Genomic DNA, 19,768 nt, shown 5'->3' with positions numbered 1-19,768 from the left:
TGGCCACCTCCTTGCTATGTCCTCAACTGGACTCTGTGCATGTGGAGGGAGAAATCTTTCGTGTCCCTTCCTCTTCTTATAAGAACGCCAGCCCTGTTGGCTTACGGCTTCCCTCTTATTACCTCCCTTAATCTTCACTACCCTCTCATAGGTCCTATCTCCAAATAAAGTCACAGTGGGTCTTGAACATAGGAATTTGAGCAGGACATAATTCAGTCCATAACAAGGAGCAAGTGTGAGCAGTACCAAGAAAAAAACTAGGATAGCCAAAAGGCAGAAACAGCCCAAATGTTCATCAGTGGATGAGTGAATAAACAAAATGTGGTCTATCCATCCAATGGAATACTATTAACCTCAAAAAGGAAGGCAATTCTGACCTATGCTACAACATGGACCCAATTTGAACAACATAAATGCTAACTGAAAAAAGCCAGACACACACACACAAAAGACAAATATTGTATGATTCCTCGTATATGAAAGGTACCTGGAGTAGACATAACCACAGAGACAGAAAGTAGAATGGTGGTTACCAGGTGCTGGGTGGAGGGGATGATGAAGGGTTACTGTTTAATAGACACAGACTTTCAGTTGGGAAGATAAAGTTCTGGAGATGGATAGTGGTGATGGTTGCACAGCAGTATGAATATACTTAATGCCATTGAATTGTACACTTAAAAATAGTTAAAATGGGGTAGGTGATGTCAGCATCATCGTGGTATAGACATCCCTCATTTTTGTCCCTTCCTCTCCCATCAACAAAAATTTGGCATCCATGGACGAAGGGACCACTGAGGGAGCTGTGGGATCCAGCACCATAGGCCAGGAGATGTGGGAGGAGTCTTGCCCACCTGTGCTCAGGTAATAGGCAGGCAGACCTTGGTCCCAGCTGCAGAGCCTGCAGTGGCTCATGAACTAGCTCCAGCCTTTCTCTGCCATGTTCTGGGAGCACCTGGAAAACACTGACTTAGACAATCTCAACTGTGGATGAGGGAGCCTTTGTGGAAGTCCAGCTTCCAGAGGAGAAGTTCTAGGACATGATTGGAGCAAAATAAATAAATAAATAAAAACCAAAAAATAAAAAATAAAAACAAGCCTGGACACAGGGGAGAGAGTAAGAGGAACAGCTTGACTTTACCCTCATCACGCCTCCCTCACGGCTGTGTAGCTTAGTGCCAAGAAAGGTCTCGGCCCGTGATTTCTCCTGCAGGGGAAACGGAGAGCATGTAAGTGAGCGCCCAGCTTCCCCAGCGGTGCCGTATGCTGCCGAAGGGGCTCACTCTCTCCCCATCCGAGGTACTGAATCCTGAGCTGCATGACTGGAGAGCGGAAAGACACTGGGCCAGTGGAGACAGGATCCTCAGAGGGCTTTAAAGGGATGCAGATCCACTTAACTGCATCAGGAAGCTTTGCCCATGCACCACTGGGAACGCCTCACTTGCCAGCTGGCCCACAGGCACTCTCAGCGCTCCAGGTGCCTCACTGCACCCCTCTGGGGCCAGCTCCCTGTGTGTGCTCCTGACAGCAATGGTGAGACCAAACTTTTGTACACAGCTAGTGAGCACACAGAGAAAGCCAACCCAAATCGTTGGGCCAGAGAAAGACCACAAACTTTGCGGTGCTAATGCTTTAGCACCACCTTTGGGAAAACAAAAGGCTGTCAGAAATCAGTGCGTTGCAGGATTTAGAGCAGGCACAGGAGCTTAAGAATTCTGCCACGAGAGGGAGCAAGAAGCATGGAACAGGTGTACCCGTTTAAGGGTTGAGATGGCCTCAAAATCTCTAGCAGGGCCGAGCCGGCGTTGCCCCGACCTCGTCCATGCCCTCATCCCAAAGCAGCTGCAGCCACAGCTCCGGCCACCGCTCGGTTAGCAGAGTCCGCTTGGGCCCCAGGAAGCAAACTGCCACCATGGTGAAGACTGTGCCCGTTAAGACCAAGGCGTACCAAGACCAGAAGCCAGAAACAAGGGGGCTGCGGAAGCGAGTGAAGGTGTTTCATAGCACCAACTATGCCAACTATGCCGAGAATTTCATCCAGAGTATCATCTCCACCGTGGAGCCGGTGCACCGGCCGGAGGCCACCATGGTGGAGGACGGCGACGGCAGGTTCTACATGAAGGAGGCCATCCAGCTCATTGTCCGCATTGCCGCCGCCAATGGGATGGGTCGCTTGGTTATTGGACAGAATGGGATCCTCTCCACCCCAGCTGTGTCCTGCATCATTGGAAAGATCAAAGCCATTGGTGGGATCATTCTGACAGCCAGCCACAACCCAGGAGGGCCCAATGGAGATTTTGGAATCAAATTCAATATTTCCAATGGCGGTCCTGCCCCAGAAGCAATAACTGATAAGATTTTCCAAATCAGCAAGACAATCGAAGAATATGAAATTTTCCCTGATCTGAAAGTAGACTTGGGGTTCTGGGAAAGCAGCAGTTTGACCTGGAAAACAAGTTCAAACCCTTCAAAGTGGAAATCGTGGATTATGCTACGATGCTGAGAAATGTCTTTGATTTCAATGCACTGAAAAGAACTACTAAAGATCCGAATAGATGCCATGCATGGAGTGGTGGGACCATATGTGAAGAAGATCCTCTGTGAAGAGCTCGGTGCCCCCACAACTTAGCAGTTAACTGTGTTCCCCTGGAGGATTTCAAAGGCCACCACCCTGACCCCAGCCTCACTTAGGCAGCTGACCTGGTGGAGACCATGAAGACAGGAGAGCATGATTTGGGGGCTGACTTTGATGGAGATGGGGAGTGAAACATGATTCTGGGCAAGCATGGGTTCTTTGTGAACACTTCCGACTCTATGGCCATCATTGCTGCCAACATCTTCAGCATTCCATACTTCCAGCAAACTGGGTCCGCGGCTCTGTATGCAGCATGCCCACCAGTGGTGCCCTGGACCAGGTGGCTAATGCGACAAAGATCGCTTTGTACGAGACTCCAACTGGCGGGAAGTTTTTTGGGAATCTGACGGATGCAAGCAAACTGCCCCATGCAAGCAAACTGCCCCTGTGTGGGGAGGTGAGCTTCGGGACGGTTCTGACTATACCCGTGAGAAAGATGCACTCTGGGCTGTCCTAGCTTGGCTCTCCAACCTAGCCACCCGCAGAGTGTGGAGGACACTCTCAAAGATCACTGGCAAAAGTATGGCTGGAATTTCTTCACCAGTATGGTTATGAGGAGGTGGAAGCCGAGGGTGTGAACAACACGATGAAGGCCTTGGAGGCCCTGATCGCTGATCTTTCCTTTGTGGGGAAACAGTTCTCAGTGGGCGACAGAGTCTACACTGTGGAGAAAATTGATGACTTTGAATACAATGATCTGGTGGATGGAAGCATTTCAAGAAATCAGGGCTTGCGGCTCATTATTGAAGATGGTTCTCGCATCATCTTTCAACTGAGCGGCACCGGGAATGCGGGCACCACCGTTCGACTGTATGTCGACAGTTATGAGAAGGACATCGCCAAGCTCTCCCAGGACCCCCAGGTCATGTCGGCCCCCCCTCATGTCCATTGCTCTGAAGGTGTCCCAACTCCAGCAAAGGATGGGACACGCTGCACCCACTGTTATCACCTAAAAAGACAGGCCAGATGCGGTATGTCCCTCCACCCCAGGACCCCCTGAGTCATCTGATTAAAGAGCATGGACAGAAGTAAAGTGTATCCACCCAGACTTTTTTAGGATTCAGTTTTTCCACTAACCAGTTGTTGACAAATGGCACGATTCCAAGGCACTGCTAATTGAGAATACCGCAGGAGCCATGTGGGAAAGAGAAAAAAAGGACCCAGGGGCTAACACTCATGTCAGTTTCCTTTCGTGTCCTTGTGCACTGCTGTCCTTGTGCACCCACTTGTGCACTGGGTATCTGTCTCCTTAGCACCAGCTCCTGTTTACACTACAATGTAAGATGGAGGCTGAGCGTCAGCTAGTGAGACCAACTTTCACCCTTAAATGAAATCCTGAAATGACAGTGCAAATTCCTTTCTCCTTGGTGAAACTTTCCCCCCATTTACTGTTTACATGGAATCCAGCAAAATGCAGTTTCTGGTGCCTTCTCTCCAGTCAGGTCTTCCCTCAGAGTGAGACGTATTTGTCTACAGATTTCTGCCTTGTTTTGCAACATACTTCCATTCACACAAATATTTTGGTATATTAAAGCAAAACAAGCTACAAACAACAACAACAACAACAACAACAACAACAACAACAAACTCTAGCAGGGCCAAGAGAAGGTATCTCTCTCCAGAAGGCAGTTAGTAAAGGCTGGAGAAGGTGAATGGTACTTCAGACATGAAGACAGCAATGCAAAACTCCAAGGAACACAAAAAACAAGGTAATGCCACACCACTAAAGGATCACAGTAATCTTCCAGGAACCAAACCCAAAGACATGGAGATCTTCTGTTTTCCCAATAAAGAATTCAAATAGTTGTTTTAAGGAAATTTCAATGAGCTTCAAGAAAACATAGAAGGCTACAATGGAATACTACTCAGCCATAAAAAAGAATAAAATAATGCCAGAATGACCTGGAGATTGTCATTCTAAGTGAAGCAAGCCAGAAAGGAAAGGCTCTGGATTCTGGGGGCTGACTCCTGGCCCCACCTTGGTCCCAGAGCACAGCCCACAGTAGTGTTAAGGGCTTGGGACTGGCTGGCTGGCTGGGGCCCAGAGCTGAGGATGGAACATTTGCCACCAGTCACTGAGGCTCCCCCAGAAGGGCTGGGGAACAACAGTCCATCTTCATGGTTGGCTCATTTCCCCAAACTGAGGCCTGGCAGTGGGCTTGGAAAGGGCAGCCCAACTGGATGCCTAGGTATCTGGGTGGGGCTAGAACTCGGCCCAGGAGCCTGTTCCCCTTCCAGCCTCATAGGCTTACATGTGGAACCTAAAAAGAAAAAAGACACAAATGAACTACTTATCATTTATAACTTAGATGATTGACTTCTTGAATATGTGTAAGCACATTTGACTATCCTTTAAGATTGGATTACTGCATTCTGTTGATTCTTATTTTGTGGCTGGCTTTATTCCTTTGATAACTATGTAAGTTTAAAAATCTAAAGCTCTAAACTCTTCTTAGAAACAATGAACAGTACATGTATGTACATTTTTAAATGGTTTTATCTCTCAATGAGTTGCTCTTCCTAGAATAAACTTTGTTTACTATCCGCCCCACCCCCCCGCCACAGAAAAAAAGAAAGCATAGAGGGACAATTCAATGAAATTTGGGAAACAATACACAAACAAAATGAGAAATTTAACAAAGAGATAGAAATCATTAAAAGAAAAAGAATGAAACAGAAGTTCTGGAGCTGAAGCAAACAATGAATGAAATGAAAAATGTAGTAGAAACATCAACAGCAGAATGGATCAAGCAGAAGCATTTGTGAGACAGGAGACAGGAACTTAGAGATTATCCAGTTGGAGGAGAATAAAGAGAAAAGAATGAGAAAGAGTGAAGAAAGCCTACGTGGTCTATGGGATGCCATAAAATTTTTTTTTTTTTTTTTTTTTTTGCAGATTATTGGAGTTCCAGAAGGAAAAGAGAGGGAGAAGGAGGCAGACAGTTTTTGAAGAAAGAATATCTGAGAACTTCCTAAGTCTGCGGAGAGATCTGGATATCCAAGTTCTTGAAGCTCATATGTCACTGCACAAAAACAACTTAAAGAGGTCCTCTCCAAGACACATTATTTAAAAACTATCAAAAATCAAAAACCAGAGAGAATCTTGAACACAGCAAGAGGGAAAAAAAGCTTAGAACTTACAAAGGAACTCCCATAGGCTATCTGGTTTCTCTATGGAAACCTTACAGGCCAGGGGACAGGCTTGCTCTGGGCCCTCTCTAAAACTGTCAGTCTGGTCACATCACTCCCTGGCTTAGCGCCCGCGGTTTTCCCCTACTCACAAAAGTCTAAATGCTACACCACATCATAAACCTCTTGAGGATAAAACCCCTTCCAGCCTCATCTCGGCACTTGAGTGTCTCCAACCCCACTTCGCTAGCACTCTCCCCAGTTACACAGGGACCCATGTGGACTATTCCAATCCACAGGCAATTTCCTTAATATGCCAGTGTTTTCATGTTCCCTGCTCACACAACTGCCCCACCTAGCTGAAAAACCACTTACCCACGCCCACCCTCCTTTCCCTCATTATTTTTTTTTTTATTGAAGTGTAGTCAGTTTACAACGTGTGTCAATTTCTGGTGTACAGCATCATGCTTCAGTCATACATGTACATACACATATTCTTGTTCATTATAGGTTACCACAAGATATTGAATATAGTTCCCTGAGCTACACAGTAGAAACTTGTTTATCTAGTTTATATATAGGAGTTAGTATCTGCAAATCTCAAACTCCCAATTTATCCTTTCCCACCCTCTTCCCCCTCTGGTAACCATAAGTTTGTTTTCTATGCCTATGAGTCTGTTTCTGTTTTGTAAATAAGTTGATTTGTGTTACTTTTTTAGATTTCACATATAAGTGATACCATATGGTATTGTTCTTTCCCTTTCTGGCTTACTTCACTTGGAATGACAATCTCCAGTTCCATCTATGTTGCTGCAAATGGAATTATCTTGTTCTTTATTATGGCTGAATAGTATTTCATTGCATATCTATACCACAACTTCTTTATCCAGCCATCTGTCAATGGGCATTTAGTTTGCTTCCATGTCTTGGCTATTGGAAATAGTACTGCTGTGAACATGCCCTCAGTATGTTTGCTACATACAGTTCCTCTTCTATGCACTTGCTTACCACCTGTTTGCTCCACTGGCCCTTCCTTGTACATCCCTCTATTCCAGCACCTATAACACCATTTGATGTCACATGTCTCTGTTAGGCTGTAAGCACTTGGCTCCAGTGCACCTGTGCTCAAATGCTTGAAGCCTTGAAGCCTGATCTCCTGGCTTCCAGTCCCTTCCATAATGCTGTATTGTATACTTATTTGCCACCTAGTAGCTGTATGACCTTGAACAAGTTGGTCTCTGTTTCTCAATTTCTGCAACCATAAGACGTAGATAATAATAGAACTTATTGCATTGGACTGTTGTGAGAATTAAATGGTATTGCAAATAAAGAAGTTAGCGAGGCTAGTGCCTGACACCCAGAAAGCACTCAAGTGAAGTTGTTGTTGCTATCAGAAAACTTTTAGTAATATAAGGAAACATATCTTAGTAAAGAGCTTATGCAAACTTCTAAGAACTACAAAATATTTTATGAAGAAATGGACTCACAAATTTAGTGGGGTTTTTTCCCCCCTAAAAAGAGGTTTTATTTCCTTTGGTCCACAGTTAGTTTTTTGTTTTGTTTTTGTTTTTGTTTCAAATTCATTTTTAAAGGCGCAGAGGGATATACAAGCTTGATAGAAGACCTTGTACTGGGGACACCTCTCACTACTGAGAACTTTATCATAATCCAAATGGAAAACATGACTGTACTAAGCCTGAACTAAAAATGGACAAACAGAAAAAGAAACACCCTGGAGAATAGTACACAGTATTTTTCTGTTGGACAAGGAACTCTTTCTTCAAGAAGCTGAAGTAAGTGAAAGAGGATGTGGTTGTTCTATTCCATAAAAGACTCCCAATGGAGAGTCTTCCATTCACAGAGTTCTTCTGAATCCTGAAGGCTGAAGAACTGTAATTTTCTGGGCCTATATGTGAATCCCGTGATTTTCAGACCCTAAAGTTACAGAGGTTTCCTGCCACTGTTAACTACTCCTGCAGTGGTTTTATTTAAATAATAGCAAGTTTGTCCTTGAAGAGTAAATAATGCAAACTAATGTATACTTTCTTTAAAACATCTATTTTTTACATTATAATATACAATAGAAAATTACACACCTATGTATATAATATATGTGTAATATTTATTTATTGTATATTATATGATGGGGTTTGGGGTCTGTTATGGCTGGGACTACAACACTTCTCTAAAAGGTTGGTCTCTCTAAACTAGATATAGATTCAGACTTTAGAGGATCTGTTTCACATTGTGGACTAAGAATGCCACCTGCCATATCCATAAACAAAGGATGCTATGGCCATCAAGCCATCAGTCATACTGCCGCCCCGACGGCGAGCTGGTGGGAACTCAGGATGGAGACTAGCAGGCTGCCCACTCCCAAGTCCTCAGCCTCTATAATCACCCCCACCGCTGTACCCTGAGAGACTCAGGATCGGTAAGAACAGGATGCTGGCCCTAGATAGCTAAGGTGCATATCAAAGTGATGATTTCAATGAGCCCAGACTCTTCTATCTTCCCATACATAGAAAAGCGCTAAATTCCCTAATTTGAGATATCTGGTTTTTGTTAATTAATAGTAATCTTTTGATGTTCCAACCACCTGGTGTTTGTTGCCAAACCTCATAAATCCTGGCTCTTCCCCTGTCTCTTTGGAGCAGTCCCTTAGAGCAATCTGAGAAGCTGTCTAGTGGGCTTGAAGTCCTCAGAAAGTCCACTGAATAAAACATAACTCTCAACTTTTAAGTTGTACATTTTTTTCAGTTGACAACATGATGGCTAAACATTTTCAAAAGACTGGTTTTTGTAAGAAAATATTCTAAAATTGATTCATTTTTACTGGCTCTCTTATTCCAAAGAATCTGTGGCTCTATTTTATTGCCATGTGCATTTTAGGGGCAGTAATTAAAATATTTGCAAGTCAAAAAATATTTAAAGATTGGAAGAATGTAAATAGAATTCGTGACCACAAAGATTCAATATTTCATCACAATATTTTCTAAAACAGGAGGGTTTTAAAAATACTCAAACTGATAGTTTAATAGATGATGCTTATCAGAGTGACAAAATCAGAGAAATAAAAAAGGCAGAATACTTTGCCAGTGACTTTGATGTTGTTATGTTTCATGCAAGAGATAATATACTTCTTGGAGGATCACAAGAAAGCACTGGAAGCCTAAACCCCAGAATCTCTCCAGATTCAGATGAATTTATAGCTTATAATAATGTTGATGTAGCTCATGATAGAGATCTGGCCCTTTTTGTGTAACAGAATTTAAAAGGAATTTATAATGCTAGTAGGAAATCTCATTAGACCTGAAATACGTTTTAAAATATAAGAAAGAAAACACTCTTCCTTACTTTTTTATCATAAAACAGATACAATCCAACATAATGTGTCAGATTATAAATTATGTTCACATTAAGAGTACTATACTGTTACAGTGAAAAAAATGTTACAATGAATATATGTATATTCACATATAACTGAAAAATTGTGCTCTACACTGGAATTTGACACAACATTGTATGACTATAACTCAATAAAAAATGTAAAAAAAAGTACTATACTGTCATAACAGTAGAAGAGTGATGTATCCACTTTACTGAAATGAAAGAAAAATTTGATATGGCCAAGCTTAGGAAATTATTAATTGGAAGAAGATAATACTGACATATATATGTTTGTGGCCAGAAAAATGATAATGGAGAAACTACAGCAGATTTATAACAGGGTAGAAGCCACCATTTCCTCCCTTTAAATTATTATCCCACATTTGTGCCTTACTTGCTCATAATTTTATATGCAAAACTTCTGCTTCTATGAAATCAAATATAACTGTTTAACGTATTTTATAAATGACTTTCAATTTGTTTTGCAAACTCAACAAGCAGATGAGTTATTCTCATTTCTGTTTTAAAAATATTACAGACACAGAAAGGTCCCCAACGGACATCAAGGTCAGATGCAATCAGGGCACTTCTCATGTAAGTTAACATTCACCCAATCCTAATATATGTAATATCGAATGAAGAAATACACTATGCTAAAATCAAAACCATCTTGGTGCAAGTAGATCACATATTTTTATGCAATTTATCAGCGCGGGATTATATTTTGAAACCAATGGAAAAAGATCACAAATCCTCCAATGAGAAAACCTGCCAATATATTAAGCTTCATGTTTATTTGAAGGCCTATCCCCTTGCTTACAACAAAAGAAAGTAAATTTGCAAGTATGCTTGATGCATATAAACCTTCAGCAAGACATATGAATTGTACCACCTGAAGGAGAAAATAAACAAACAACAAAAGAAATAAAGAAATTGGAACTGTCAATCACTGGATTAAATGATCAATTATTATGGGAAATAGACATACTTAAAAATATTATGATATACAAACATTCTCATTCCACCTTTGACATGAAGATATAAAAAACTAAATTGTCTTCAGATTTTAATTGGTGAAAATTAATTTCAATGAATATATCTGATTTATAGCAAGCACCACTAACTTGGTTCTTAAATATTCTAATGATTTAATTACTGCTGAAATTTCATCTTCAATGATTTTTAAGCAGCATGCAGTATCAGCAATTCGTATCTTAAAAATCACCACTATGTTTCGAGCTTCTAAAATTGATTCACAAATTTTGCTTAGTATTATCTAATCTAAATTTGGAAGCAGACTTTATGTATTTTTTAAAATAATACTAGTCACAATGTTGGGGTCCTGCGAAAGATGGTTCTGTAAGTTTAAAGTAATTAAAAATTAAAGGTATTTATTGGCTCGTGAAAATTGTAAAACATGGCAATTCTCGCCATTGAAAACGAGATACACAAAGAAATACATTTTAAAATTGTTATCGGTACTTTCTTCCATTAAGGCCAAGAATGTCAGGTTTCGGTATAAAAATTATATTTTAACTTAAAGTAATGTGAGTTTTAATACACCCAGTTTTCAATATTTTTTCAACTACTTTAACACTGAAGGGAAAATTAAAATGCTAGAAACTGGAGAGAAGGTGGTTGGCGGGGAGAGAATTCACCCCTAGCTCTGCTATTAACAAGCACGTCATAGTCCAGTCTCCAGGGGGCAAACATACAAGCTCGTAATTAAGATCTGTGTATCAACAGACCCTAATCTAGCCACTTCACCAAAACAAAGGAAAGCGTTTAACTCAGAGAGCAGCAGCACCTGAGGCCGAGAAGTACCCCTGGCTGAGAGGGGTAAGTTACTGTAAGAGAGTCCTTGCCCTTTGCCCTCCTTCTGGATTTCGCCCTCGTTCTGGAAGGCGGGGGCGTGGGGAAAGGAATGTGGATACTTCCCTCCCTCATTGTGGGGGAAGAGGGGAATCCACAACACTGTCACCAAAGGAAAATTTTCCTCTGGGAGAGCCGGAGGCTCTCAAGCTCCAAGAACTCTGCAGGGTCACACCGGGAGCAGACACCGCGCATGCGGAGAAGGCAGCCGCGCGGGCGGCAGGGCGTACCGCGCCTCCGCCCCGCTCTGGGGCTGTGTCTCTTTCTCTGCTCCTCGCAGGTGAGCGGCGGTCACGCTTTGCCGCCCCTCTCGCCCCGCCTCCTGTGCTGCTCGCGCCCGCGGCGGCGTTGCCATGGGGACCCAGCGGCCGCAGCGGGCCTGTGGCGGCGCCGCCTGCCGGATCGCTACTGCAGACTTGGCGGCGGCGACAGTGGGAGCTCATGGAGCTTCCGATGAACGCCGTCGACAAGAGTACGAAGCGGACGGGTCTGGGCCGTTGCAGGCATTTCTTTTGGCTGGGCGTCGCTTTCGACACGGTGGGCGCGACCCTGCTGTTCACCGGGGTCTTCGCCGATCTGCTCTTCTACGACCTGCTGCTCTACCTGGGTTCCATCATCATCTTCCTCAGCCTCCTCTGGTGGGTCTTCTGGTACACCGGCAACATCGAACTGACTTCCGAAGAGGCCTTGAACAGGTCCTACCTCTTGCCCTCCGCCACGATACTGGAAGCCCTGAACCAGACCATCAGCAACCGCTTGTCTTTAACCATCGGCAGCATTTCCAACACCTTTTTGCGGATCCGGCGGCGGCGGCGGCGTCACCGCAGGAGGTTCCTGGAAGGGACTGCTTCTCTGAATATGACTGTCACCGGCCAGGTCGAAAACCAGCCAGACCAGGGGGACCACGACAAAAGCGGGATGAAAAGTGTCAAGGAGAGCGGCGACGTTGAATACTTTGGCAGAGAGGATCTGCCCAAATTTGAGGCTGTCGAAAGTTTAAAGGCAGTTTGCTCCCTGGGACCTGATGCCCGTCCCCTGGGTCCTAAGGCTGGGGTGCTGAGGTTTGTTGAAGGACAATCAGTCCCTCTGGTGCAGCCATTCACTCCATCTTCTCTGGACCAGCCTCTAACTCCAGCCATCCTGGCCTCTAAGAGCCTGCCCACAGTCCCTTTGGCTTCTAAGAGCCAACATCTACCTATTCTGACTTCTAAGAGCCAGCCTGTAGTTTCCTTGGCCTCTACCAGCCAGCTCCCTTCAGGCACTCTTGCTTCTAGGAGCCAGCCTGCTATTCCCTTGGCCTCCAAGAGCCAGCCTGTAGTTTCCTTGGCCTCTACCAGTCAGCTCCCTGCAGACACTCTTGCCTCTGAGATCCTGCCTTCTGTCTCCTTGTCCTCTCAGAGTCAGCCTCTGGCCATCCTTACCACGGCTATCTCTGTGGCCTCTCAGGGCTTCCCCCTGGTACCTGTGGCTGCACAGAGCCACCTCCAGATCCCTCTGGCTTCACAGAGCCAGCTCCAGAATCTTTTTCAGACCAGTCAAACTCAGCCACCACCTGTTCAGGCTTCTGAAGCTCAGAGTCTGGCCACCCCCGTCTCTCTGCTCCAGCTTCTGCCCACTCAGTCCTTTCAGACCCAACCCGTGGACCCTCACGTGGCTGAGGCTTTCCAGGACTTTCAGGCTTTGTATCACACCCAGCAGGCCTCCCAGAGCAGCTCTTTAGTCCAAAGGATTGGACCAAGCCGGTCTCCATCTGCCCCAGAGATTCAGGAAAAGCCAGTTGCTTTCAAGAGCCTGCCACCAGCAGGCCAGGAGAAACCCACTGACACTGCATCCCTGCTCCCTGAGTCCCCAGCTCCAGGGGCTCAAACCCAGCCGTCAGCGCCCCTGGGAGGGCGCCCACCCCCGTCCCAGGAGAGGAAGCGCTATTCCCTAGCACAGAACCAGACCCCAGCCCTCTGAGTGGCCCTCAGGCCTCCGCCAAGTAAGTGCCTTTGGAGGAATACCTGCGGTATTCCTAAATTGTTTCTGGGTCCATGTTCTGGTGGGTTCCTCAATCCCTTATGTTCAATAACGTTAAGTTACTGGAGATGCAGTGGCCTCTTCCTTCAGAGATTAGATCATTTGAACTTTGTCAGTTTTTGAAACCTAGTGCTCTGAGTAGATGAGTTGCTGTTAGGGTTTTATGGCTCTACCAGCATGATCTTTTATTTAGGATTAGTGGGGAGAGGGTGTTAATTATACTCCTCTAGGAGCTCTAAGGTGGGGGGAAGGCAGGGGTACTCTACAATGTTACTGAAACAGGATGATTTTGGATGGTACAGGGACACAGCATAAATAGCAATGAGCCTTCCAGCGGGAACGTTATTCCCTTTTCAATTCTTTTTCCAGTCTTTCTGATTACATCAAAGAAAATGTCCTTCACGTGGGGTTAGTGGTCTCTTAACACCTCTGTAACGCTTTGGTAGGCAACAGCGGCACCCAGCTAGGATTTAAAACCATTTGTGTTAACAAAGTTATTTCAGTGGATAACTTCTATTTATGCCCAGTAACACTGGTTTTTCTATTTACAATATTGATGGTTGCTTTTCAAAATCCATTTATTTAGGTAAAACTACTTCACAGGAGTTAATGTAAAAGTAAAAATTAATTGTAGAGTGAAACTTGGAAAGATTCTGAGGTTTGGAAAATATTTGGTTGTACTAAATCACATAAGCTTTCTACTAAATCACAAAACCCTTTATGCTGACCTATTTGATAAATTTTATGGTTAAGGCTATTGAGGATGACTTCCACTTAACTCCCAACCCATTGTCAATTAGAAGGGTAGAAAAGATCATGTGAAAGTCAAAACTGGTGACCCTGCTTCTCAGTGGGTTAAGTGCTTAGTGTCAGTTTCCTGATCTTTCTCTCTAATCTTTTTCCTTAAATTCCCTTCTTTTGGGGTGCAGGGAGGAGAAAGAGTATAGAGCAGAGCAATACTTTGGAATTACGTTAATGCTCCTTGTTTAAATGCTACTAACATATTCAAGAAGGTGTTCATCCTTATTTCATATTGGTTGGTTTCATTTCCAGTGTGGGGTACAACTGAATATTAAGTGGAAGTCAGACTCTTTAATTTCCTTACAGTTTTCTCCAACTTGCCTTTAAGAGAATGTATAACACTCTCTAGATATACACACACATAAATACGCTATAGATAATCATACCGGCAAAGCATTTTAGCCCTTTTGATTTTGTATAGTTTGGAAACGTGGATTCTAAAATGAAATACATTCAGTGGTTCATGTTTATTTCTTTTTTTTTTTAAACAAAAGAGTAAAACACTAACAAAACATAATGGTTTCAGAAGTTAAGGATTTAGTTTAGTATTATTGAAAAAGATCATTCTTTTTTTTCCCTATTAATTCTACTTTTTTAGATTATTTGTATGATTGAAATAATTCTCCACGTAATTCTTTTTTGGGAGGCAGGGGGAGGTAATTAGGTTTATTTATTTTTAGAGAAGGTACTGGGGATTGAACCCAGGACCTCCTGCAGGCTAAGCATACACTCTACCACTTGAGCTATACCCTCCCCTGTCCATGTAATTCTTGAAGGAGTACTTACTAAGTGCCAGGAATAACGGTAAACACATGTAAACCTGAAAGGATGTGGACCTTGCCATCAGAAAGCTTAGAGATTATGTTCTCTAATGAGGAGAAAATTTTAGACAAGGAAGGAGAAGGTGTAGGTTGGTATCTTTCTAATAACTCTTAGTGGAAGAATTATTTTTGACAGGAAGAGCCATGGAGTGCCTTTCAAATAATTCATTGAATTTCTAGCAAGTGCCATGCATTACATTAGGCACTGGGGATTCAGAGATAAGATGTCCCTGATCTCCAAGTGCTCACTATTTATCAAGGGAGACAGACCTAGGAGTAACTTACAGAGTGTGCTATAACTGTAAGTGTGCTGAGTCTAGTCTCAGTCTCCCGGAATACAGGTGTGGGCTGGGTGAGGGAGCTTTGAGTTGGATCCTAAAGTAGGTATTCCTTGGACAAAGAAGATGGGGAAAACATTCCATGCAATGGGAAAAGCATCAACAAAAAGGCTCAGAGGTTTCACAGCCCATGGCTTGCTGGGGACACATTTGGGAAAGGATCACCTGAGGCTGTAGTCAAGGGTGCTTGGGTCTTGGAGGTTGGGGGTGAGGAAGCTGGAAACCTTTGCAGGCTCTTTAAGCAGGGTAGTTGTGTTCATAATTCTACCTGTGGGTTCTGTTATAAAGTTATGGCAATAGGCCAATAATTAGAGAATAATTGCAAAGTTCTCTCCCAGTTAGTTCTAAGCTGAAAGCAGCCCTCTTAGATGTTAGTTAGCAACAGTTTCTAACCAAAATGTAGGCTCCATGCATAGTCATGGATATTCATTGGAAAACACTTTCAGGTGTTTATTTACTCATACGTAACTTTTTTTTTTTTTTTTTTTTTTTTTTTTTGCTACGAAGATGGTTAACAGGCCCTTTCCAGATTCTTGGACAGCAATACCATAGAAATGAATACTGCTTCCACAGGATTCCTAGGCAAGCAAAGCTTTTTATTGAAAGAAATAGTTTACGCACAAAGGAGAAGGCAGTGAAAAAAAAAAGGGCCAATTCCCCCAGTAGAAGGGGTGAGCTGCTTTCATAACAAAGGGGAGAGTTTGTCTCATGCTCACTGATAATTTCTGGAAATGATCAAACTTCTTTGATCAGCAGCAGGTAGCTCCGTGGTGGCTGTCAGCGGGAGGGAGTGCTTCGGTAAGGGGAAAGAAAGGCAGGGGAATTTTCTGCATGAAAGCATGGGAACAGATAAGGTTAAAGTTTATAGTTGAGTCTCTTGTCTTGTGGCAACTAGGTATACTTGTTAGTGTAACAGAGGCAATAAAGTTAGTCTTTTATTCCTTCAAGCCTGCCTTTTTTTTTTTTTTTTTTTTTGCCTCAGGGACTCAGGCCCCCAGGGCCTTTGTTCTTTAGCTTGCAAGGCCTGTTTTGTCCTTTTCCAAAATGACTGTACTCTTGTCTTCCAATCTCCAGATGGCATCAGGTAGAATGACATCATTATGATGCATTTCTCTATGTTGATGGTAAGATAAGTACTTAATCTAAAACAGAAGTTGACAGATATTTTCTAGAAAGGCCCAGATGGTAAATATTTTAGGCTCTGGGCTAAAAGGCAAAATGCAGGATATCATGTGGCTGCTTGTATAACAGGAGAGTAACTACTCCTGCCCACCTGCATGTCCCCCTGCCCCCACCCTTGCTTGCTGTACAGTTGCTTTGGCTCCCGTTGCAACATCAGCCAGAATCATCCACCTGGCCAAGAGCAACTGGCCCCAGGGAGAGGGAGACTGGCCAGGCAGGTCTGGCCTGCGGCCAGTGTGGTGTATTTCACTCTGCCCCAGGGACACCCAGGTCTGAGGGTGTCATTCTCTCAGCAAACCTGGCCATTATCTCATCTTTGTCTGCTGGCTGGAGGAGAGGTAGTCTCTGACTTCCAGATTGAGATTCCACCATGTGGTGCTAGCCGTTGGCCAATGGTGGAATCTAGAATGTGTTGGTGATAATGTTTAGGCCCCGAGCAGACCGCTGGCCAGACAGGCAGGCAGGCACTGGGAGCTCTGGGGAGAGCAGGAGTGGAAACTGATGCCCGGGTTTGGGCTCTGAGGCTCACAGCGATAGCCCCCAGCAATACAAAATTGCAGACTGCGGAGAGGTGCTACTGGCATCCAGTGGGGAGAGGCCAGAGGTGCTGCTGAACAGCTTACCACGCCCAGACAGCCCCTCCCAGCAAGGAATGCTTTGCATTAGTGCAAAGTTGAGAAACCCTGATCTAGAATAACAAAGAATTGCACTGTAGTTCATGAAGTACTTAAAAAGAAGAGAAAACCTTATTTTGATCCTCAGATGACTCATTATCTCTTAAATAGTAATGGCATCTTCTCCACTAGACCATGAACATCTTACTCACCTTTGTTTTATTCATCTTTGTATTCCCACTGGTATAATTTACAATCAACACACACATATGGGGCGTTCATTAATAACAACAGCTAATGTTTATTGGGTGTTTATAATACACTACCCCTGTGCTAAGTAATTTGCAGGCTTTATCTCATTCATCGCAACAATCAGAGGTAGGCACCATCATTATCTCCACTTAAAGAAAGGTAGATTTGATATTGGGAGGTTATGTAATTTTTTCAGTGTCACACAAATGGAGGAGCTAGAATTAAGGTGTAACTGATTTGTTATAAGGTATATATTACAAGCTTTCCTTCCATGTGAAGGTTATTAATGAACCTTTTTCTGAAGCCTGTTAATGGTAACTTGAGCTGTAATACCCTAGATCAGTCTGTGGGTTACTGCTCTATTTAAAGTTTTACTTCCAGAGAGGGAATGAAAATCCACAACACTTTAACTTTTTGTTGTTGTTGTTCCACTCTGTGTTTATAAATCTCATCTCAAATAAAACTGCTTTTTCCTTTCCAGAGCTCACCAAGATTTCTTCAGATTTAAGTGCCAAGTTTATAAAAGCACATTTACCTTAATCTCGTTTTGGAAGCCTCCGTCTGGAGCCCTGACCTGTGTCAGACCAGTGGACTTCACCAGACTGCCTCTGCGTAGTACACATGTTTAAGTGTTGGAGAGCATTTTCCAGCTGCAGATAATAAAGTTATTTATTGCCAGCATTTTGAGCCATAATAAACTGTGCTATTCCAAATGAATTTTGTTTTAAAATAAGTTGACTTTTAAAATAGACTTCTCTTGTGAAAGCATTCCAGCATTCCAAGTGGAAAATAGCATCTCACGTACTTTGGGTGAAGATGTAAGTACAATTCTCACAGAAAATGGACATTGAAAAATGCAGCTCTTTGTACCTAAGGATACTTTGTGACCTCATTAGCTATCAGAAAGGTTATTACAATCTATGTAGTATAATACGCTATGATTTGTATTTATATGTTCCTTTGGTTTAAGTAACCTGAGTTTCCCTTTTTGCCAGGGATTTAAGATTTGCTGATTTGATTGCATATTTTAATGATAATCAAATAAAATTCATTTGGGACTGTTTTCTTCCTTTGTATCAGTGGATTGTTTATGCAAGAATGCACTAATACAGGGATAGTTTCCTTTTAAAATTTCCAGTTATAGGCAAAAGTACATTTTTAGGTGGTACAGTACTTTGGATCAAAACTTCCAAAAATTTTAGCTGTTTTTTATATTTCTTCCCCCTTTCTGTCCTACGCTTCAGTATTTCTATATTTATAGTTTGAAAAATTTTAACCCAAGCTGGGAATTGCAAATACTTGGAAAAAAGAATGAAAGGACATTGTGTTAAGTGTGATAAGCCAGTCACAACAAGACAGCATACTGTAGGAGTCCACTTACATGAGATTTCTCCTATCAGAGGATCAAATTCATAGAGACAGAGAGTAGAATGGTGGTTGCTAAGGGCTGGGGAGAGTGGGGAAGGGGAGTTATTTAATGGGTCCAGAGTTTGAGATGAAAAGAGTTCTGAAGATGGTCACCTTGAAAGAAAAATAGAAACAATTTTAATCATCTTAATCAATACAGATGTTTATGTATTTTAAGAACACTGGGTCCCCAAATGACTGACTGCCTTGAGCAGAGCTGCCCACCAACCTGGACTGCACACATCAGGCCTTAGCATGAAGGAAAAATTAATCTCATTATTTAAAAAAAAATAACAATTAACAAAAATAAAGCCACTAAACTTTTCTGGTTTATTTTCCCCCTATTTTAAGAGAAACATTTTTATACTACTCAGCCATAAAAAAGAGTGAAATTTTGCCATTTGCAACAACATGGATGGACTTGGAGGGTATATATATATATTTATATATACGCAGAGAGGGAGAGAGGGAACATTTTTTATTTTTTTTAACAGAAATAGTAGGATACCATACAACTTGTTCTGTATCTTCCCTTTTTGTTCCCTTTTAAAGTTTGTCTTAAGTGGTTAATGTGCAAGTTAAATCTGATTTTACAGGTTTGTAAACTTGAAGGCTAGAATCATCTCTCTCTCTCGTATCTCCCACGTGTTATAAGAAATACACTGAAGTATTTTGGACTTAGTTTTATTCCTCTAGTACTTAAGGTCGTACTTGACATAATCTTGAAAAAGAATCAATTTGTGTGCTATTCAAAACTGTACTAAGCATTTGATTTAATGTCTCTGGCCGAGTCAAAACTCAGTTGTGAAAAGGCCAGAGATAGTAACAGTGAAAAACAAAATAACATCGTTCAGAGAGTCTCATTTTTTCCTTTGGTCTTATGCAAGACTTCTAAAACTGGAGTCACTAAAAGGATTAAACTGATTTATTCTGTATTTAGTACACACAAAGTGCCAGGTACTGCATGGAACACAAAGATGTTTCAGTTTCTGCAGAAATCGTTTCCTTTCTCTCTCTTTTCACTCTTGTACAGCCAGAAATTAAGGGCTAACTAGTCCATAACTAGATAATCAAGCCCTAAACAATCAGGCAGTGGCTCCGGTTTTTAAAATAACGAGTTTAAAAAGCCACAGGAACGAAACGGTAAGTATTAAGATGCAAAATATACAAGATGTTCCTGCTGGACAACTTATGAATTATTTTCTTTTCAATAAATCCATCTCTTTATCTCATGGGTCATCTGACTGCAACTACATTTCCCCTATGTACAGGGAAATAAGTGGGCAACTCCCACTGTCTTTTAACTAGAAC

The 19,768-nt window shown here is 42.6% G+C and overlaps 1 protein-coding gene and 1 pseudogene across 1 annotated transcript; both read left to right on the top strand.

Moving 5' to 3' along the window:
• The first annotated feature begins 1,896 nt into the window (after positions 1-1,896).
• On the top strand, positions 1,897-3,585 carry LOC105073746 (phosphoglucomutase-1 pseudogene; annotated as a pseudogene).
• A 6,597-nt stretch (positions 3,586-10,182) lies between these two features.
• LOC123618559 (uncharacterized) lies at positions 10,183-18,113 on the top strand. The gene is made up of 2 exons (XM_045521247.2): positions 10,183-13,004; positions 17,532-18,113. Exon 1 carries the CDS (start codon positions 11,465-11,467, stop codon positions 12,980-12,982), a length of 1,518 nt encoding a protein of 505 aa, XP_045377203.2. The 5' UTR covers positions 10,183-11,464; the 3' UTR covers positions 12,983-13,004; positions 17,532-18,113.
• The last annotated feature ends 1,655 nt before the right edge of the window (positions 18,114-19,768 follow it).

This window comes from Camelus bactrianus, chromosome 18 (genome assembly GCF_048773025.1).
Source record: "Camelus bactrianus isolate YW-2024 breed Bactrian camel chromosome 18, ASM4877302v1, whole genome shotgun sequence".
NCBI lineage: Eukaryota > Metazoa > Chordata > Mammalia > Artiodactyla > Camelidae > Camelus > Camelus bactrianus.
This window is presented reverse-complemented; position numbering and strand designations above follow the sequence as displayed.